Consider the following 23,352-nt stretch of genomic DNA (forward strand, 5'->3'; position numbering starts at 1 on the left):
CATCAGATCCTGGGCTGGGATGCATCTCACCCTGGACTCAGCTATTTTGAGTTTGTTTACTGTATATGGCTGTTCCCCGTTATGATTTTTAAAATGTATTGTGGGCTTGTTTTTAAATTTATGTGGTAGCCAGGGTCACCGTTGATTTGAGCAGCTTCTGAAATATAAATAAATAAGTAAATGCACTCTAACAGCCTTGTTTCATTATATTTTTATCATTTTAAATGTAGATTTATAATGTCTAGGAAGGGAGGGAGGGAGGAAATTCTAGATTTAAAGAAAATAAACAGACAAGAATATTTATTTCAGTGAAGGTTCAGGTTTTAAGCCAGATGAAGTTTACAATTTAGCAGTGCTTTTTTTGTTAAAAAAAAAAAAAAAGGTGCCGGAACTTACACATGTCATACAACTTGCCTTGCCTACCCTACAAGTTTCCATACAAAAAAGGTGCCGGAACTCCGTTCTGGGCGTTCTATGACAAAAAAAAGCCCTGCAATTTAGACTGTCCAAAAACAGAGACTACAAACTGTTGAGTTCTCACTTCACACTTTGTTTATTAAACCATGTTTACATGTTGTGCTAAGCTACAAAACCATTTTTCACAAATCATAAAGTCTGGAACTAAAATAAATCAAATCAATACCATCCTGTGGCTTAGTGTGTATTGAGTTACTAAGTCATTAGTATGTGTTGCATATATCAAATCATCCCTGACATTCTGGGATACAGAAACAGTGACTTTCTGCCTGCCCTCCCATTTCAGAAAAGGTTGACCATAACTCAGATTTCAGTAAATATTTCCAGAACTGTGGAAACTGTTTTGTAAAAAGAGGTTTGTGAGAATAGGGAAGAATTGTTGACCCTCCCAAAATTCAGCAGCACGTAACAAAATAAAATAGGTCAACACTAAACGGATTGATTAAAATATTTGTCATTATCCATATTTCCATGGAGTTCTTTTGTCTTTTTTGGTTGGAGAGAAAATAAGGATCCACCCATTTTCTGTCAGTTAGGATAAACAACGTTGATTTATGTTTCACTCTTTTCCCAAATAGGTTCAACAGGATTAGGGAGATACAGAGAGATTAACTAACTATAGATGTTCTCGGTCTATTGTTTTCAACAACTATGCCACTTTCTAAGGAGTCAGATTATTTCAGTTCTCGCTGATTATTCAATTTATATCCACTTTCTGATCTAATTTATATATTTGGGTCACAGATGGCACTGGAGAAAAAATGAGTGGAGGGGGAAAATGCACCCCAACCACAATCTGTCAAAACAGTTGCTCCATCAACAGCAATTAGAGGTACCTGCGAGACTGTTTTTGCCAATTAAAAAATTGCAGAAGAAATCATGTATTTGTGAAAGATCCATTTGGAACAAAAATTTGCAGGAAAATGCAAATAAACCATAGGAAAAATTTAGAGAAAATTGCATACAAATGCTTTGAATTTAGGAAAACTTGCAATCAAGCAATGGGTATGGATGATATGCTTGATTATTTTTTAAAACAATATTCAAATAAAAAAAGCCAAATGAAAACTGAGAAAAACAATATGGGTTTCCTCTATATTAATTTAGGGCAAGGGTAGGCAACCTTGGCTCTTTTATGATTCGTGGACTTCAGCTCCCAGAATTCCTGAGCCAGCATGGCTCAGCTTGGAAACCTCTCCCTTTCCCCTCAGCATGGCTGGCTCAGGAATTCTGGGAGTTGAAGTCCACGAGTCATAAAAGAGCCAAGGTTGCCTACCCCTGGATCTAGGGGAAACAACACATGTACAAAAGAGATGAGACTTTAGTCACACAATCACAGATGTCATCCTGACTTTTTTTTTCTTCCTGTGGATGCCCTTGGATCAATTCAATATTCCTAATCTGTGCCCAAAATGTACATTTTTGTTTGCATAATTCACCCAACAATATTTATTTTCTTCTATTGCTATTGATTTATTTAAGCATGATAAAACAAGCAGAATCAGGCAGTTCTTGGGGGGGGGCCGGGACGGCCCATGTTACATGCTGTTCTGAAAGCTGCCAATCTACTTGTGAGTCCAATTCAAGGTGTTGGTTATCACCTTTACAACCTTTCAGGGCACAAGTCCAGGCTATCTAAGAAATCAGCTCACCCTGATGGGACATTAGACATCTCCACCACCTGTGCTGGCAAAAGGGGCATGCTGCAGATCCTTTCAGCCAAGGAATTTCGGTTGGGAAAGTCTAGAAGAAGAGCCTTTCCTGGCGTGGGTCAAAAGGCCTTGACGGCCAACTAGTCTTGGTCCCTAATGTTGAGACGCTAGAAAGAGTACAGAGAAGAGCAACAAAGATGATTAGGGGACTGGAAGCTAAAACATATAAGGAACGGTTGCTGGAATTGGGTATGTCTAGTTTAACAAAGAGAAGGACGAGGGGGGGACATGATAGTAGTGTTCCAATATCTCAGGGACTGCCCCAAAGAAGAGGGAGTCAAGCTATTTTCCAAAGCACCTGAAGGCAGGACAAGAAGCAACGGATGGAAAATAATCAAGGAGAGAAGCAACCTAGAACTAAGGAGAAACTTCCTGACAGTTAGAACAATTAACCAGTGGAACAACCTGCCTTCAGAAGCAGTGAATGCTCCAACATTGGAAGTTTTTAAGAAGAGACTGGACAGCCATTTGTCTGAAATGGTATAGGGTTTCCTGCCTGAACAGGGGGTTGGACTAGAAAACCTCCAAGGTCCCTTCCAACATCATCATCATCATCATCATCATCATCATCATCATCATCATCATCATCATCATCATTATTATTATTATTATTATTATTATTATTATTACTATTATGGGGTTGTGGCACATTGGAGGTGGCTGATGAACTTGAATTTTTAAATTTAAGAACTTTATTTATTGTTTTAATGTTTTATATACTGCATGTTATTCAATGTCTGTAAGCCACCTAGAATCGCTTTTGGCAAGATGGGCAGCATACAATTTTGATAGATAACTAAATTATTAAATAAATAAACAAACAAACAATGCTTCTGTTGTAGGGCCTGTGGACCAAACAAGTAACGCTGCTCTTCATACCATAAGTTCTCTCAGCTTAGTGGCTTCTGAACACCAGCCTTCAGCGTCCACTCCTTTATTCTCGTTGTTAGATAACGCTCCAAAACCTAAACTGGAAAGCGTTCTGGTAAATCACAATGAGCCGCGGTCAAGTTCCAAAATTGGCCTCCGTGTGCACTTTAAACTCCCTGAAGATGATAAGGGAAGTGAGACATCATCAGAAGATGGAAGCGGACTTAAAAATCAAGCCAGACCAAACAGTTTTCCCAATAAAATCAATGGACAGGCTTTTAAACTTCAGGAGCCCTCTTCACCCTCCAAAGAGCCACCACCCGTCCTGGCAAAACCTAAACTGTGAGTAAGAAAATACCGGTTGGCACATATTTAATGCCAGAGGGACATCCCATTATAAGTTCAATGTAGCTCTTCTTACTTCATAAATTAATACAGCATTGAGCGCCTGGGCGGAGGAGGTGTAGATTGTTGCTCTTTGTTTCCTAACTTCTTCAATATCTTTGTACATTTGAAGCCAATCAGAACACAGAGTAATAGAAAAGTTACTTGTGAATAAATACGTAAGCATCATGCTTGCAGGAAGTGAAATATGTTGTCAATCTGGAAATATTATTTTGCCATAGAACAGGAATATCCAACCTTGGCAACTTTAAGACCTGTGGACCAACTCTCAGAATTTCCCAGCCAGCCATGCTGGGTCTTAAAGTTCTCAAAGTTGGACATCCCTGCTATAGAACAATATTAGGTCTCCAGATTCTTTGGTAATACCTGAAGAATAAAGGATACCTACAAAGAAAAAACTAGGATGTTTTTGGTGAAGTTTTGTTGTGACTGCCTCTAGGGCCATGGTGGCGAACCTATGGCACATGTGCCACAGGTGGCACGCAGAGCCCTCTCTGTGGGCACGCGTGCTGTCACCCCAGTCCTAGGCCTTCAGCTGGGTTTTATAAAACCTTTTTGCTTTAGGCCTCTGCCGCCGTGTGCAAAAAGAAAAAGACGGTTCAATCAATCAATCAATTTCAACTTCTCGCAGGAAAAAAAAGATCTCACAAAGTTGGAATTGATTGATTGAACTTTTTAGTCCCACCCAGTCTGCTGTTACCACCACGGCCATGCCCACCCAAAAGGCCATGCCCATTCAATGGGCCACACCCATCCAATGGGCCACGCCCACCCAGCACCCGATGATACATAAGTGGGTTTTGGGTTGCAGTTTGAGCACTCGGTCTCTAAAAGGTTCACCATCACTGCTCTAGGGGGTTTAACGGGGTGGGCAAAGGGGAGATAAAAAGTCAAGTGAGTGGTTGTGGCTGTGTGATCAAAGTCCAACCCTTTTATTGACGTGACACTTGAAACACACATAAAGAAGGACAGGCTTTGAATAACACAGTCATTGCCGCCATCTTGACTCTTTTGACCTCCCCCCAGTAGATGTCCCTGCTTACCTCGCTCACAAAAAATTATTGGGAGATTCAGATTATAATGTAACCTCCCTGTGTTCTTCCACTGCCTTTCCCACATTTTCTTCTTACTATTGAAATTCTGTGAAGGGGCAGAAGAAAAGATGAAATAGGTGTAGCTTTGATTAATAGACTTTCTGGCTGGAAAGAAAAAATGAACAGTATTTCAGGTCCATGGAGGTGGGGACATCATCTGTTTGCAATACAGATTTTGAATTGTTTGTTGTGCCTTCTTCCAGGTTTTACTTGCTCTAAAAAAAAAAAAAGCTTTGAAAATGCAAGGCAAAATGTATCATTTTGATCTGGTTTCAAAGCTGTTCAATGCCTTCCAAGCATCCTATAATATAAATTGCATCTGTTTTTATTTTTTGGATACAGGGATGCCACCCAGTTAAAACAACTACATAATCAGGTCTTGTTTGAGCAACAGCAAATCCAACAACCGTCTCACCCAGTTCCACCAGAGTCATTATTCAGCACCGGTCCAGGAAAATCTGCTACTTTGCCCATTCAGCACCAGCACCAGAAGCAACCTTCATCAGCTACATACAAGCAGAACAAGGTTCCTTCTACGCAGACGTTCACATACACCCGACCTAAACAGTTCCTGGCATCTCAAAACACTTCAGCCGCTGGTAGCCTTTCTAGCTTCAACAATTTACCTCAAGGAACCCAGAAAACGGCAAAGAAGGAAAGCTTCTTAGTATCTCCTCCACCAGCCCAATCAAAAGCTCCAGGAGGGTTGACAAACCAAATGGAGCAGCCTTTTCCAAGTCCCAGAGAACCTACGTTGCCACCACTTCTGCTCTCTGTGTCTAACATGAACCAGTTCCAGCCCCAAAATGTGCCTCTTATACCTCTGTCTCCTACTGGTCGGATCCAGAATCCCGTGGCTTTCCTGAGTGCTGTTCTACCTGCCCTTCCTTCTACACCCCCAACAAACGCCATGGGCCTACCTAAAGGTGCACCTGCTATGTAAGTAATGCAAACGTTGAATGATCAGGTCAGTGAAAATATACTGATCTGGCTATCTGTTCACTCAGTAAGTTAAAGTAGCTTTCCTCTCCTCCTCCTTCTCTGTCTTCTCATTCTCCCTTGCATCCTCCTCCTCCTCTCCAATTACAATTTTACCTATTTTTCTTAATATCTTACACCAGGGGTGTCAAACTCAATTTCATTGAGGGCCGCATCAGCATTGCGGTTACCCTCGGGGGGGGGCTGGATGGTGTGGCCAGGATGGGTGCGTCGTACTGGGTGGGCGTGGATGGAGTGGGTGTGGTCTACTGGGTGGGTGTGGCCAGCTCTAAATCGTTCGGGTCAAGAGTGCCTGTGGGGGCCTGGGCAGGAGTGGGACAGATCTGAGGGTCTCTGGCAGAAGGGGGTGGGACCAGGGCAAGTGTCCACTGGAGGAGCCTCACATGGTCCACTGGAGGGCCAAGGCAGCGGGGGCCGTTCCCTCACTTTTTCCAGGATGGCTTCGCGGGCCACATGAAACCACTTTGCGGGCCGCATGCGGCCCCCGGGCCTTGTGTTTGACATGTCTGTCTTACACTTACCCCTGGATCATCTTTGCTTTTTTTTTTTTGTTCCCTGAAATTGACTTGACCGAAGAGAGGATATTATATAATTTAAAATGTGTGGTTGCAATAGTGTGATTTCATTATTTATGATTAAAGCTGTAGATGAGGTTATTCTTTCCCACTCAATTCAGTGGTCCTTTCAATAGTCCTTTTTTGGACTATTTGGAGAATCATGTTGAATTGTTTCCAAAGGTTCACAAGATACTTTTTCCTCAGTTAAACACAGAGGACAGCCCTTTGTTATGCTGTTCTGCAGAATTCCATATTTTTGTTATTATTGTTTAAGTCTGTTTGAACTGTTTGCAGAAGTCATCTAGAGAACCTTCCACAACATAACGTCCCACCAGATGTATCAAATTATAATTCTCTTACATCCCAACATAACATTAAATGACTTGATTGGGGGCTGTAAGAAATATATAATCCATTTCTAGAAGGCAGCAGGCTGGGGGGGGGAACTAACTCAGAGGTTTATGTTTTACCCAGTACATTCCATCTCATTTTCTTTGGTCTGATTTGACCATCACTCTAAAACAAAAGTAAAAAAAATAAAATGGATTCACATTATGTGCCAAATAGCCAAAAACTATCCTTTGGGTCCTTAAAGAAACAGTGACAACGTGACTCGCTAAATGTATCATTGAGTCAAAAATTAGGATATAAATCAAACAAATAAATAAAAGTCAATCAATAAAAGTTGAGCCTAGGAGGAAATGTATCACCTCTGGAATAGTTAAATATGAACGCTGCTATATCAATGACTATAAATTCATACATACACTTAATGGCAGGGTTGTCGCTCTGTTCAAGCAGTTTCTCAGGACATCCTGATTCTGCCTTGCCATGAGCATTAGAGCAACTTCTATTAATACCAACTCTTATCAGCTTGCCAGTGTCCTCATTCTTGGAAAACCAACCTTCACACTGGATTGATTCTTGCCTTTGTAGCTTTCTGATTTTATCTTTTAGTGCTCCTTTGCTTCAGTGTTACCTTATCTGAGCGGGCTTGCTTTTGTAAAATCTATGTTTTAAAATGTGCAGCTCCTTCCAGGGATTTTTGAACTAAAAATAGGATATAACAATATCCAATCACCACTGTCAGCCCCATCGATTGGGATGTTCCCAGGGAGGTTAGCAGGGTCAAACCAGGAGGGATGATTGGGTGATTGAAGCCCCACCCCGTTTTGACATGTGCGTTGCAGGCACATAAAAAGGGACAAGGCTTTGGTTACCCCTCCAGTGCCTATCACTGACTCCCCAAATGTTCATCATCATCATCTCCTTCATCGAAGGGTTGAAATCTGAGTAAAAATATAAAAGATTCCAGTCATGCCCCTGCATAATAGTTAATTTCTTTCTTTCTAAATGGAAACTGTCCAGGATCAAAATGTGTCTGTTTAAAAATAACTAAGTAAAATGAGCTCCAAGTGTACCCTCCAGATATTCAGTCAAGATGCTGAACTCATCCATTTCCTCGTTCTCCCAGATAGAAATTGGGAGATTTCTGTAATTTATACTGCAGCATTGGACAGTCTCTGTTTCAGCAACTAGATGAGATTGAGAAATCATATGTACAGCACCTGCTGCCCTGGAGATTATCTATCCAGCCATTCTGTTGGAATCATTTACTTTTGCCTAGTTAAAACATATGTGGCTTTCCAAAACTTACTGACACCAGCCCCATCAATCCTAGCCAGCAGTGGAAAACGGAACNTACCCACTATAGAAGAATGGTCACTTAAAGTCTCGAACTTAGCAGAAATGGCCAAGATTTCCGCTTATGTGAAGGATTATTCACAAGAAAGATATATTTTGGTTTGGAGAAGATGGATAGATTATATTGAGCGTAAATATGGGACCAAAAAATATCATTTGGTTTTTGAGTGAATTTTAGAGTATTATTGTTGTATAAAAGTTAGAATAATTTATTTAGTACTATTTTTAATTATTAAAGTGATGTTATTATTATTGTTTTTAATAACTGTATATTTGTTTAAAAGAGAGTTAAAGGAGGTTATAGATACGTTATTTTAATAGTTGATTAATGTTAGAGTATGATTATTTTATTGTTAACCCTGTGATTGGCACTGGGAAGTGAGGGGGGAGGGAGTGGAAGGGTGGGTTGGGGAAGGGGGGGATTTATATTGTAAAAATTTTATAAAATTTTCAATAATAAAAAAAAAATCCTAGCCAGCAGGAGTCATGGGAGTTCTAGTCCCACAATATTTAGAGCAGGGGTCTTCAAACTTGGCCCTTTTATAACTTGTGGACATCAACTGCCAGAATTCCTCAGCCAGCGTGTCTGGCTGAGGAATTCTGGGAGTTGAAATCCACAAGTCATAAAAGGGCCAAGTTTGAAGACCCCTGATTTAGAGGGTTTAGCCTAGTTTAATGTATTGAAAGATTGTTCTTAAAAACTGGTCACCGTGATCCAAAAAATGTTGAGACCCCAGAAAGTGTGTAGAGAAGAGCAATAAAGATGATAAGGCATCTGGAAGCTAAATCGTATGATGAACTGTTGAGGAGTTCAGTATGTCTAGCCAAGTGAAGAGATGGATCGGGGGGGACATGATAACAGTCTTCTAATACTTGAGGTGCTGTTAGAGAGAAGAGGGAACTGACTTATTCTCCAAAGCATCAGAAGGCAGGGTAAGATTCAGTGGGTGGAAGCTTGTTAAAGCGAGATCTAACTTGGAAGTAAGGAGAAATTTTCTGACAGTGAGAAATTAACCAGTGGAAAAGGTTGCATTCCAGAATTGTGGGTGCTCCATTGCTGGAGGTTTTCAAAAGTAAACTGGTCAACCATTTGACTGAGATGGTGTAAGGTCATCTGCCTTGAGCAGGGGATTGAACTACCGGTAGATGACCTCTGAAGTCCCTTCCAGCTCTATGATTCTGTGTTCTGTGTCTTAAAAGTCCATGCTTCAAGTCCATGAGGAGGATTCCATGATACATCAACCCAACCTCTCTAGTAAAAAAAGAAAAAAGCCATATGGCTTTTTATATAGGCACAAAAAGCATTAAAAAATTAAACTTGTATAGCAATAATGATAACAGCCGATGGCATTTGATCTAGTATAATATTGCATTGCTAGGTGTTTTTAAGCATACCTAGATTCTCTTTCTATTCTATATTTGCATTGCTAGTGTAATTTTATTCAGCATTTGTAAACTAAATGGTATATGAATTCACAGGACCAAATAGTGGAGCCACTATAGATTTTTTTAACAAAAAGCCATATGGAAAAGGGGTTCTATAAAGACTCAGAGATATCACAGGATTCAGAAGCCATCTGAGATAGTGAGTCAGCTTCCAGCACTGTCAAGTCTTCTTGTTTTTGCCCCTCGGAATAGCTGACGGATTAATTCAGTACTTAAGCAGGTGTTAAACTGAGTCTCAATTTCACAGGGGAAGCCATGGAACGCTGAAGAAAAATCTCAACCCTTTGCAATCATCAACAGAGGATGCTATGAAAGATCACAAAGCCATGGTTGTGAAAGATTTAGAGAAACGGCTGCATTTATGGAATGATGACTCTTTCCACAGTCAACAGGTCAGTTTGTTAAAATGTGTGTGCTTCTGAAATGTCAACATTTGGGGGAGCTACACCTGGAAAAAGGAAACCTCTCACGTAGTGTGGCATTCAATGGGCAAAAGGTGTTGATTGCCTCAAATGGAGCCACTTGACATAGAAAAGAGGTAAAATTCTATCCAAGACATGCACTCCCACACCCTGTTCCAAAGTCCCAAACTTGGGAAGGATTTTATAGACTGATCCCTTAAAGTGAATGTGAATATTTCTTGCTTACAATCACTTATTATAGGATATCATGATTTGTCTAAAACAGGGGTATCTTGTGGACATATGGACTTTAGCATGGCTGGCTGGGGAATTCTAGGAGTTGAAGTCCACAGGTCTTAAGGTTGCCAAGGTTGGACTCCCCTGGTCTAAAGCATACAGATTTGTCAATAATTAATAGTTGTTTATACCAGAGCTGTAAATAGCATGATTTCAATTATCTTGGAACCAGCCATTTCCCCCTTCTGATGAGGGGACAGGTTGACTTTGAGGAGAATGATACATACTCAGTCACTAACTACTCCAATGACTTCCAGTCGAGACAATTCTCTCACCTTGCAAAGGTGAAAGTCCTATCTCACTGCCTAGAGGTTCTTAAATTCTGAACAGTGATCAGGATCAGGCTTAATCCCGGCATGATGGAATGATTTAGGGGTCCACTTTGGTTATCTTCTATTTTTGACTGTGGATTAAATTGCGCCATCCTGCATGGGCTTAGTTTGTAACTTGAGGGCCCTGATAACGCTCATGGTTCCTTCGCTATGGCTAAGAGGCCCTTTCCACAATTGCATTTGATGTGACAGTTATGATTGCCTTTGTCTGGGAGGCCCTGCTCACAGTCACTCCTGTCTTAGTCACCTCTTGTCTGGACTTTTGCAGTGCACAACTCCAACTGATCCAGAATGCAACAAGTAGAGATGGGATCCATAGGTTCGAGAGTTGCGTTGATTACTGGTTTCCTTCTGAGTGCCATTCAAGATGTTGGTTATTACCTTTAAAATCCTATATAGCTTGCAATTTGGCCACCTTCTCTTAATGACTTCTCCTCAACCTGTAAAATGAGGAATGATGGGATCTCTCCAAGTTCCTCCTCTTCAGGAGTGTCATCTTCAGGGACCTCTCTCAGTAGAGCTACCACTTCCTCAGTAGAGCATCACCTGATTAGTTTTGCAGAAAGCCATTAAAACTTGGCTATTCCAAGAAATATTGTTGTGGCTTGTTGTGATTCGTATTAAGTGGAATCCTTCTGTTATGGATTTCTATGTCCTATTGTTGTTCCACTGGTGCAAGGGCCAATGCTGGTCCTTGTTGCATTGATTACTACTTCAATTTTCTAATGGAAGAATATAAACATTTCAGAATCCTGTTTGGAATGACATAAATTGCAGTAAACAAAAAAAAATGTGCTTAATATGGAGTGTGTCAACAATATACATCAATAAGAGATCATACTGGGCATCATTAAGTCAAGATTATATTGATATTTAGCTGCTGTTATCAGCACAGTCCATTGTAATGAGTTATATATTCAGGATGATGCCTATCTTGCTTTTAGCAAGGTTGTTGAAGACATCACTGTGTCTCCCATTAGTTTGTTTTTTTTAATTAACAACAAGGAATTGTACTAAGTTTATTCTTCAGGAGGAAATGGACTGCCAGTTTTTCCCAGAATATCTTTAGAACAGACATGTCAAACACAAGGCCCGGGGGCCGGATGCGGCCCGCAAAGTGGTTTCATGAGGCCCGCGAAGCCATCCTGGAAACAGTGAGGGAACGGCCCCCGCTGCCTTGGCCCTGGCCCAGGCCAGCTGGGAGCCAATGTACAATTTTGTGGTGGCCATCTATGCTGAAACGCATTCAGTCTTAGCTCCATAATCCCCCCCCGCATGGCCTGAGAGGAACAGTGAGGCTCCTCCAGTGGACCATGCCTTGGCACTTGCCCTGGTCCCATCTCCTTCTGCCAGAGACCCTCAGATCTGTCCCATTCCTGCCCAGACCCTCACAGGCATCCTTGACACGAACGATGTAGAGTTGGCCACACCCACCCAGTAGGCCACACCGACTCCATCCACACCCACCCAGTAGGTCGCACCCACCCTGGCCACACCCACCCGTCCCCCTGAGGGCAACCGCAATGCTGATGCGGCCCTCAATGAAATTGAACATGACCCAGAGGCATTCTGGCAGGGGTCTTCTCCAGATGGAGGGCTGCCAGCTGTCCCTGCTGCAATTGCCAGAGAAGCACCAGAGGAAGATTGAAAGGGGTACCAGAAAGTAGAACGGTGCACCTGCTCCGGTCCATCACTGATCTTGTATACAAGATCTTGTTTATTTATTTCTGTATTTAATATATATTTGTTAGGCAAGGAATACAAAACTAGAGGTGGCTTGGGAGCTCATTCCTCAGCTCCAAACAGTACTACCAGATATTTTCTCAGAAACTCTAATAGAAGGTATCACCAAGGAAAGGGGAATATAGAACCTCAAGGTCTCAGTCCTACAAGGTAGACCCAAGCAGGAGATCAAATCCCCAAGAAGGCTACTTTTGTTGAGATGGGCTATAATAACAGAATCTTGCCAATCTGAGTGTCCTGTCCTATACCTCTTCTTCCTTCTTATAGTTCGGTAAATTATGGCAATGCCAGTCTGAGGCACTTATGAATGTTATCTGAACATCCTGGTTTAGCTCCTTTCCATCTAGCTTCTGCATATCTCCATCAAGGTCATCTTACTTATTCTCCACATTGAAACCCCCCACAGCCATTTCAAAAGCCACTTTGCCCAAGCCTGCTTTAATCTAAAGGCAAAGTTACCTCCTCCTCAAGGTACAAAATATAAGCTACTATACATTATAGCTAAAGTAGACACATCACTGGGGTTTTTTTTTTAAAAAAATACTCAGTTCAGCCCCATCCACCGATATGATTGTCTGCATCCACTTGGTGACCTTCCCGTCCAAATTTGAAGAGTGGTATTAGACTACCCAAAGTTTGCTTATTTCTGGTCCAGGCAATGCCAAATGTTGGTATATTCTTTTGAACAGGCCAGTGCAGTAATTCATGCCATTGTGTTCATGTAATAGCTTGACAATCCTATTGTTTTCTTTTATTTATTTGGCCTTATATCTTTCACGAAAACTCAGAAATGGAAAAGAAAGAACTAGGCTTCCAACGTGCAGAGGGATACTCTTCGTTTTGGCATGCTTGCACACTATGCAATATTGTCTTCCTAACCTAACTCTAGACTCAGGTGTGGCAGCCACTTCTTTCACCAAATAATCTAGCACAAGGCTTTTCAACCAGTGGTACGGGTACCACCTGTGGTACATTGGCACCTGGCAGGTGGTACGCGACCATCCTAGAAAAGTGGTAGCGGGGGAGGGGAATGAACTGAACCAGTGGCGGCACCACACAAGCCTGAGCGAGAGATGGCTGGAGCTGCAGGGCTGTCAGGGCTCAGCGGAAGCGCCAGGATCAATGCTGCTTTCCAGCTGATCGGCGCTTCTTCGGGACTGTCAGGGCTCAGTGGAAGCGCCAGGATCAGCACCAGGCTCCAGCTGGAGCTCGGCACTGATCCTGGTGTTTCTGAGCCCAGAAGAAGCACCAATCAGCTGGAAAGCAGCACTGATCCTGGTGCTTCTGCTGAGCCCAGAATCAGCTGGAATGTTGCAGCATCTCCAGGGTCTTCTGATTTACATTCAGATGCTTGGCAACTGATTCATATTTATGACGGTCACAGAGTCCCAGGGTCATGTGAAGTGACCAAAACCTGCTGTAACCACCCAGCAGATGGGGAGGGGGGGAATAAAAACCAAACACCCCCCACCCCATCCCCGCTTCCTATCCTCAACAGAAATGCTCACAACAATGAAAACCTCGGACAGGAGGAAGAGTGTGGCCAGGCAGGCAGGCAGGTGTCTTGCTCGGCTGTAGCTTGGGGGGCACTTTTTTCAGTGCCATTGTAACTTCAAACAGTCACTAAGCGAACTGTTGTAAGTCGAGGACTACCTGTACTTCATCACTTTTTCCCCTTTTGGGGGGGTGTCATCAAGTTTTTGACACCTTGCTAGGCGGCTGGTGGAACTCTGATATTGCCATATCCTAAAAGTGGTACAATGGGTGAAAAGGTTGAAAAGCCCTGATCTAGCAGACAGATGCTAGACCCAAGGATAGGGTCAAAAATGTCAAGATGGCAACATGTAACTTTAAAAAGGGGGCGGGGTGGCTTCAATTATACTGCCACTATCTTGATTCTTTTAATACACACATGAATACCCCAGAGAGCTGGCTGGCAGACTGATAAATAAATATATAAAAATCCAGACTGGAACCGCCCCAAAGAGTGTAGGAGAAGGCTTTGCTTCCTCTCACCCCCTTTGTGACTTGAGTTCACATGTGAAAAAGGAAAAAAGAAATGCTGAGGCTACTCTCCCATCTCTGTCTGGAAGCCAAACTGAAAGGTTCATTTCAGATTTATTCTCCCATCCAGGAATTCTCACCATGTGAAAGTGGCAATAGCAGACCTAGCACAAGGCATGAGCAAAAACCTGTTAATTGGAATAGAACTGAATTATGGTTAATAGCCCAATGACATCAGGTATCCTGTCATTCTACTTTAGCATGCAGGGTCAACCTAGCTGGAGACTAACTCTTTCCTGTAATCATAGCTAAGATGGCTTTGCAAGTGACTAGCATTTTGGAAGAGATGAGACCTCATATTTTTAGATTTACTATTTTTATAGAATCCAGAACTGAGCTGTCTTCCTGCAAAAAGGTCCCAGGGCCAAGTGGGGCAAAACAAGCCAAATTAAACTGAGTAAATACCACATGACAGATTGTGAAATAGATTCAGGAATACCTATGGGATGACTAAGGAGATGTTTCTCCCCACATACCAGCATTGTCAACATTGTGATGCTTGTAGGTGGTCTCAACTTCTCCGTATCCACCGACTTACTAGAATGAAAGGAACCCTACAGAAGTGAAAATTAGCATCGGCACAGCCAATAAATGTTTCAGTCTCTTCCTTTGGATTGAGCTACTGAATAATTTCTAGTAAATCACAAACACGTGGCATATTTGAGCAGATGGCAGAAACAAGGGAGCTAAAGTTCCTGCTTGCTGAAGGAAAGAGTAAGATAAATTGCTGAAAAGATGATGATAAAATATCACCCAGTGTTTTGCATTAGTGATATATGGCTCCTTTAGAAGCCTCCCTCATTCTGCAGTCACTGAACCAATAGATGAGAGTGTGGCATGTTGTATAAGTTCACAAAGGTTGTACTCCTATGCACACTTGCTTGGGATTCAACTCGAGTAATTACACCCAATGGGATTGTCTTTAGAGCAGGGGTCTTCAAACTTGGCCCTTTTGTGAATTGGGAACTTCAACTCCCAGAATTCCTCAGCCAGACACGCTGGCTGAGGAATTCTGGGAGTTGAAGTCCACAAGTCATAAAAGGGCCAAGTTTGAAGGCCCCTGCTTTAGAGGATAGAAGCACCAAGTTACAACCTTTATCGCCATTGTGATGGACTGATTATTATTCTCCTCATAGTTTCAAGCAAACGTCCCAAGGCAATTCTACACTTGTAACTTACTGTGCTGTACACAGGTAGTCCTTGATTTATGAACACAATTGGGACCAGAATTTCCACTGCTAAGCAAGGCAGTTGTTAAATGAGTCATGTCTGATTCTATGACTTTTTTTGCCACAGTTGTTAAACAAATTACTGCAGCTAAGTGAATGATACAATTGTTAAGCAAATCTAGGTTCCCCCATTGACTTTGTTTGTTAAAAGCTAGCTGGGAAGGCCACAAAGGGCAATCACATTGTCCCAGGATGCTGTAACCATCATAAATACATGCCCGTTGCTGAACATCTGAATTTTTATCCTGTGATCGCAGGGATGCTGTAGCAGTCATAAATGTGAGCACCAATCATAAGTCACTTTTTTCAGTGCTGGTGCTGTGCAATATATCAATAATAAAACAGGTTAGTTTGTAATTTAATTTCCATAGCAGTGGCTGAGTGATGCTATAAGAGGTCATAAATCACTAATTTGAAAATGGTCTGTGTATCCTTCTCTCTTCCTCTTTTATTAAAAGAAGCCCATCTAGGCTTGCTTCAGAATCAGTTTCAGATCTGGGAAATTGGAAAATTCCAGGATTTATTTTCAATAAAATAATACCCATAAATGTCTTCAGAACCTGTTCCTCACGCAATTTTCCTCATTCCTCGTTCCCTCCGCCAGAAAACAGCCTATGATGAAAATCTGGCTCGCGGGCTTCAGGGACCCAGCCCTCATTCCCCAACCTTCAAGTTTACCGCTGAGGAAGTATCCCAGGTACAGCCTTCCTTTCCCACACATGTGTGCCTCATATGTACATATGTTCAGTAGAATGCAAAACCTGAAATTCAGCTTCTGCCATTGAAATGAGGTTGGGGGTTTCTTACATTAAAATGAGCTGTGATCATCCTTGATTATTCATGGTAAGTATTTTAATAGCAGCCAAAGATGTTCATTACCAGAAATCTGGATGCAAAGCAAAGGTATTTCACAAACCACAAGAAATGTTCAAATTGAAAACCCTGTTGAAACATAGTTTAGTGTGTTTGCATTCTGATTAGAGAGCATTCAAGCAGCTCATGAGTTAACTGTTGTTAATTCAACTGTTGTTAAGATTCACAATCCATTATATTCCAAAGTAAGTAACATTTCCAGATTTTTATTGTGATGCATATTCAGTTTACAGGTTTTCAGTTTGCAGCCGTCACTGCAGTTAAGAATCCCCAGCCTGAGTCCATACTATAGACCAGGGGTGTCAAACTACCGGCCTGCAGGCCGAATGCATCCATGCAAAGGCCGTGCCACCCCAGCTCGGGCAATGCAAAAAAAAGTCACGATACGTCATGACACATAACGTGACGTGGCGAGTTTGACACCCGTACTATAGACATTCTTTTGACATTTTCTATAGGCCAAAAATGTTGTAATTCCTCAGCAAAATCTATATATTACCGAAATCATTGTATGAGCATTATAACTACCCAGGTTTCTTCCATGTTCCAAGGTAGCATTCTGGTTTGCTGCCATGTATATTATTCTGTTTCTAATATTCTCAATCCCTTACAGTACTAAAAATAAAATACCTCAGGATGTCTGTAACTAAAAATCAGGGATATCTAGGGGGGGTGATAAAAAGTGAGGATGGTGGCCACAATGGTGTGATCAAAGTCTGCCTGTTTTTATGTGTATTTTATGTATGATATACATAAAAAACAGGTAAAGCTTTGATCATACTGTTGTGCCTGCCATGTTGACTTTTTTGACCATGCTCTATAGGCACCTCTGTGTAAAATCATAAAGTACGACTAGCACCAAAAGATTATGGAGAGCAGATTTCTGAGAGATGTAGGACAACCCTGGTTTATGCTGGCATTAAATTTAAGGATAATGGAGGTTTACCTCAGAAGGCAATAATAATGTTTGCAATAGCTATATTTACTATTTACTGATTTTGCTCAAAATTGTTACTATGGATAAATACGTATGTTTGATTGGCAGAGACTGGCAATTTTGCTTTCCTACTTTTAAAGGCGTTTCATAACAACAAAGAGAAGCAAGCAACTGAGATGAGAGTTGGCTCATTTTCTAAAGCAATCTGCTGAGATATCTTTTGTGAAAGACAAAATTAAACAAGGTGAAATCTTATAGGCCTGGAGTTTGCCTGCCAACTGGGGAGCAGCCACGGAGCAGAGTTAACCTAATAATCTTGAAAGTAATAGGACTCCCAATTAGCAGCTGGACCTCTGGCTGCATTTTTCACAGATGTGTCATCTTCCGCATACAATTCCTTTTAAAGGGCTATTTAGGAGTCAGAATAAGTGCAATAAGGAAGATCTGGAAACAGGCTTCTCCCCAGCGAAAGAATGTGAATTTTTTTTCTCCAGGACTTCATTCCCATCAGTTCTGCCTCACCTCCCATCACAAAGGGTCCTTCTAGATGGATGACGTGTACAAGGATGGTATGACTAACTTTATTAATGCCCCCTCTCCGTTCTTGGGCTCTTCTCTTCCTTGTCTGAAGAGCAACCAAGAGAAGAAGCAAAAAATGGAAGGTTGGGGATGACAAGCTCATTCCACAGGATGGGTATGTGAGATTAAATGTGGACTGTCCCAAAATGACTTCTGAAGGGAGTGCTTTAGGGGTGAAAACATTGATGGGGTGGAAATGTCTTATGATTTCCCCATCAGGCAAACAGCTTTTTGTGAGAGAGGGGTTTCGAGTAAGAAAATCTCATGGGGATAGTTGAACATGATACTCCTTGTTCTATGATCCTGATTAAATTGAGAAGTAAGGGCTCTCATATATACAGTGGGGAGATTTCCCCACTCATATGTACAGTGGGGAGATTTCCATTTAGAACCTCCTACATTTTGGGTACAAGATAGCCTACCCTGAACTTCATCCTGCTGATATTATTATTATTTACCCAGTGTAAGAGCAAGTAGAGATATACATTCAATTTTCTTGGACATATGGACACCTAGGTTCACTTTTTCTATTCTTGTTAGTTTTTATCTTCTTTTCAAAAGTCTTAATTTAAAAAAATATACAAAAAGGGAGGAGCTATTGAGACCAATAGCTCCACTTGGTACAATCCCCCACCTCCACCAGTTTAAAAAGATGGTAATGAATCGAGTATCTTCACCTCATTTTCTTTTACTGGAATCAAAAGAAGACAGAGATTCAACTCCTTATCTCAACATTAATAGACAAAGTTGAAATCAAACAATATTAAGACAAGTAAAAACAGTGGATTAGAAAATGTTTAATTTGTGTTATCTTAAGTTTCTTAAGCCTGGAAACTCTGGGAGTTGAAGTCTACATATCTTGAAGTTGCTGAGGTTGAGAAATACTGTACTGAATTAATCAAACAGGAAATGATAAAAAAACATGTTCATGGTAAACATTCAGATTGCCTATTCTATTTTGAGCAGATTATTGCTTTATTTGTATGTGTATCGTGCTTGTTGTTATGCTTGAGTGAAGTTGCTTGTTGTTGTTATTTTCCATTTATAAGATCTTTGTGACCTTGGACAAAAAGCAACCCTTTTGTACGCTTCCAAAAATATCAGTGTTTGCACTGAAATCTGTAAATAGTGATGTGATTTTTTCATTGTTGCTCAGAATTAAATTCCTTTAAATGTGTTATCTGTTGTTTTCAAAGAAGGAAATTATTTTACAAAGTATTTAAGTTCCTTGAATTCCTCTTTTGCAATATTGATGTCTCTTTAGCCTGACAGTTCTACTCTGCTTCTTCCTTTTATTGAAAGAACAAGAAAAATAATGATGTCTGTCTTTTTTCATTCAGGACTCTGTTTTGAATTATTGTCATCAAATAAACTGATTAAAGGGCACAATGTAATAAATTCACACTTTTTTACACTTCTAATATGAGTTTGGCCTGAAATAAGAAGAATTGCTTTTTGGTCTCAAGGGATTTTCCAAAATGCTGGAGGCTGCAAGATAGATGGAGCCACCCCACACACACTGGGAGGGGATCATGGGTTTTAAGAAATAAACCCTAGCATAGCCATTTTAGAGTTTACGCTCCATATTTCATGGGTTTTCATTTTCAAAATGGTGTATTTCCAGCAAACTTGAACTTATTTTGGGGGTTGCAAAAGTGGCCACATGTTGCCCCACTGAAGACCTTTTGAATGATGGTAGGTGAGACCCACAGTCATCTCCAAATCTTTATCTAGGCTATTGCTGCAGAAGAAGGAGTGTTGCCTGTTGGCAAGAGAAGAAGGTACAATCTCTTCCTCACTATGAAATGCAGTGTTCAGTTGATTACTGGATTCTAATCATGCATCTGGAAGCATCCCTATTCAAAGGTCTAATCTGAAATCAGAGGTCTTCAAACTTGGCCCTTTTATGACTTGTGGACTTCAACTCCCAGAATTCCTCAGCCAGGCATGCTGGCTGAGGAATTCTGGGAGTTGAAGTCCACAAGTCATAAAAGGGCCAAGTTTGAAGACCCCTGTCTGAAATCATCCTTGGATTAGAGATGAAAAAAGGTAGTTGTGTTTATTCTTTGATGGAATCCTATGACAAACATTTAGGGAGGCGATTCCTCCTATTATTTGGAGCAATGCGCAAATGAAGAGAGTAAGAGGTTTTCCATCCACTTAGCCCCACCCTATTTGTTCATATGGTTTACGTTCGTTGAATCTCTAATAATTTGAATCTATTTATGATTGTTTTTGGCCATATGGGGGCCATTACCTGGGGGGAGGGGAAACTATATACCAAGAAATATGTATTAGCCTCCAGTGAGATATGTAGACTTGATTCAACTGTTGTTTTGCAGGAATATAAAATTTCCAATTTTGAGCAGAGATTAATGAATGAAATAGAGTTTCGGCTTGAACGTACCCCGGTGGATGAATCAGATGACGACATTCAACATGACGAGATCCCCACCGGCAAATGCATCGCTCCAATTTTTGACAAGAGACTCAAGCATTTCCGTGTCATGGAAGGATATCCAGCTACATTCACTTGCAAAACTGTTGGAATCCCCACACCCAAGGTAGGGCCAGCAAACAGCAGAACACTTCCCGGCAATTTCTCCTGTTAGTTGCTTTGATCTAGTCCAGGGGTCGGCAACCTTGGCTCTTTTATGAGTCGTGGACTTCAGCTCCCAGAATTCCTGAGCCAGCCATGCTGAGGGGAAAGGGAGAGGTTTCCAAGCTGAGCTATGCTGGCTCAGGAATTCTAGGAGTTGAAGTCCACGAGTCATAAAAAAGCCAAGGTTGCCTACCCCTGATCTAGTCCAATAAAAAGAGCTTCACCCCCCCCCCAAGACATTTGTATTTGCAGAATGCAAGGAAAGGTGGCTGTGAATATTCTATTTTGGAGGGTTGGGGTCCATGTAGATAAGCGGGAGATTTAAGAAGACTTAAGAAGCAGCAACTATTTTTTTCCTTTGGTGGATCAGAGTCAGATTTTGTTTTCAGAAAGGCAAGCCATGCCTATGACTCTAAATATTCAAAGGACAGAGTGCTGTGGAAGCCATGACAATTTCTAATTCCTATTAAATGGTAAGATCCTGTCTCTTAGGTTGTACCATTGTGTTTTAGGAGAGCTGATACAAATATGGCCTCTGTGTTTTACTTCCACTTCATTTTTGTACTCCATAGATGAACAGGAGGCATGTTACCACGTGTAGCTCCTTCTTAATTGCACACTGGAGGAAATATGATGCTCATCAGCCATTGCCCAGTTATGCAGTGGGGAACAAACACTTCCCCAATTTAGTGCCCTTCCAACTCCCATTAACTCTCAATGGGCATGGCTTTTGTCTATAATTTCTGCAGGTCATACGATCTGAAATCTAACACACTTGGAGATCACCATGATGATAAGAGAAGAGTTAGGATTTTTTTTCAATCAGTAATTACAATAAATACTCTATTTTGGAGGTTTGGGGGCCATGCAGATAAGCAGGAGAGATTTAAGAAGACTTAAGAAGTAGAAAATATTGTTTCTTTGGTGGATCAGAGTCATTTCCAGGTTGCTTCTCTCTTTGATCAGTTTCCAACCATTGTTTCTTGTCCTGCCCTCTGGTGCTTTGGTGAATAACGTGACCCATTCTTCTTTGTGGCAGCCCCTCAAATACTGGAACACTGTTATCATGTCTCCCCTATTTCTTCTTTTCTTTAAACTAGCCAAACCTGCAGCTGTTCTTTGTATATTTTAGTCTCCAGGCCTTTGATCATCATAATTGCTCTTCTCTGAATTTTTTCCAAACTCTCAATATCTTTTTGGTAATATGGTGACCAAAATTGGCTGCAGTATTCCAGTTTGTGATCTTACTAGGGTTTTATAAAGCGGTACTAATATTTCATGTGATCTTGATTCTATGCCTCTGTTTATACAACCCAGGATTATATTAACTATTTTGGCTGCTGCTGCACACTGCTGGCTCATAGTCAAGTGATCGTCCACTAGGGCTCCAAGGTCCCTCTCACAGTTACTGTTTTTAAGCCAGGTCTCACCTAATCTGTCCTTGTACCATTGATTTTTCCTGCCTCAATGTAAAACTTTGCTTTTCTCCACACTGAAACTCATTTTGTTGGATAGGGCCCATTGTTCAAGTAGTTTATTGCAAAATTAAAACTTGAATTGAGAATCTATTTGCTGCATTGTTTCATGCAATCCTTTTACTCTCAAATAAATAATCCCAATGAATTCAATGAGATTTTCTTCTAAGTCAATATACATAGGATTATATCATAAAATAAGGCTACAATAGATCTTTCTTTAAAAATCCCCCAGGTGTACTGGTTTAAGGATGGCAAACAGATATCAAAGAAGAATGGACATTTCAAAATGATTCGACAAGAGGATGGAACTTGTTCTTTACATATTGAGGCTCCTACAAATGATGATGATGGAAACTATACATTCATGGCTGCAAATCCTCAGGTACAAATTCCTATATACATACATATACGTACATTGTTTAAGCTTAAGAGAATGAAGAAAGACGCATACATTTTGAAAGTCATATTTAATGATTGTTTAAGTGCCATCAGTTGATTTTGAATCTTAGCAACAATGGCAATAACTGCAGTATAAGATTTATAGTTATAAAACTATGATTTTTGCCTTGTTTCTTAAATATCAGCCTTAAGTATCGCAAATGAGATCTAGCAATGAAGAATGAATCATGCACGATGGATGAACAAATAACGTTTCTTCTCTCTTGCATGTTCTGGCAGGGAAGAATCAGCTGCTCTGGTCGTTTGATGGTCCAGACTCCTCCACTGCGGGGTAGATTATCAACAACTATCCAGTCTCACAGGTAAAAATAAAATAAAATTTAAAAAGTATCTGGCGCTAAAGCATAGATTGTGAAGTAAGCATGAGTTTTATTTGGCAAATTCAAGTTGTAAGTTTGGAGATCCTTAGTTTCTAAGCAGTGTGTCAACGCTGCAAATACTGTATATTCTTGCTTTGACAATATGCAGAACTGTCTGGTATTTTTATAGTTAAACCAGGCAACAGGGAAAAAGGGAGGAGAATAAGGATAGCCAGGGAAAAAGAAACCTGAAGTAAACCACATCTTCCAAGTTGATTGGAAGATGTGAACCATGACCCCAAAATAAGGGGGGGGGGNGGGGGGGGGGAAATGCTTAGAATGTATATGCGTAACGGAAAAGAAGCCAGACCTAAGCATTTCCACCATGCTGTACTGACGTCTCTGTAACCTTAATAAATGCTTTTAGGAAAAAATATGCCTGAAAGTCCTTTTAAGTGTTTCGTTAATCAGACACATGACACAGTGACATTCAGGAGACCGTGTTTTCTTACCTAAAAGCACTTCTTCCTGCCCACCCTATCCAATATGCTGATGTGTTTGAATTGCAGGGGAAGGTCCCGTGTATCAGAAAGAGAGCGGGAACCTCTGCAGGAACGTTTTTTCCGGCCATATTTCCTGCAGGCACCCGGGGACATGGTAGCCCATGAAGACCGGCTTTGCAGACTCGATTGCAAGGTATTGGGATCGGGGGGGGAGGGGCTTTCTTTAGTCGCCTGCATAGGTGGTGCAGGGGGTGCACTAGTAATAGTGCATTATTATTTGCATTACTCGTTG

General features: G+C 41.1%; 1 protein-coding gene across 1 annotated transcript in view; it reads left to right on the forward strand.

Annotated features, from left to right (window-relative positions):
- MYPN (myopalladin) overlaps positions 1-23,352 on the forward strand; it is a 66,005-nt gene that overhangs the window by 36,351 nt on the left and 6,302 nt on the right. The window contains exons 9-16 of the mRNA XM_029284266.1: positions 3,032-3,401; positions 4,901-5,497; positions 9,512-9,656; positions 15,935-16,027; positions 20,062-20,283; positions 22,032-22,181; positions 22,478-22,560; positions 23,127-23,253. Coding sequence (XP_029140099.1) covers positions 3,032-3,401; positions 4,901-5,497; positions 9,512-9,656; positions 15,935-16,027; positions 20,062-20,283; positions 22,032-22,181; positions 22,478-22,560; positions 23,127-23,253 — 1,787 coding nt within the window. The remainder of the gene's footprint in view (positions 1-3,031; positions 3,402-4,900; positions 5,498-9,511; positions 9,657-15,934; positions 16,028-20,061; positions 20,284-22,031; positions 22,182-22,477; positions 22,561-23,126; positions 23,254-23,352) is intronic.

The sequence above is a fragment of the Protobothrops mucrosquamatus genome, unplaced genomic scaffold (assembly GCF_001527695.2).
Source record: "Protobothrops mucrosquamatus isolate PMUCROS unplaced genomic scaffold, P.Mucros_1.0 scaffold479, whole genome shotgun sequence".
Taxonomy (NCBI): Eukaryota; Metazoa; Chordata; class Lepidosauria; order Squamata; family Viperidae; genus Protobothrops; species Protobothrops mucrosquamatus.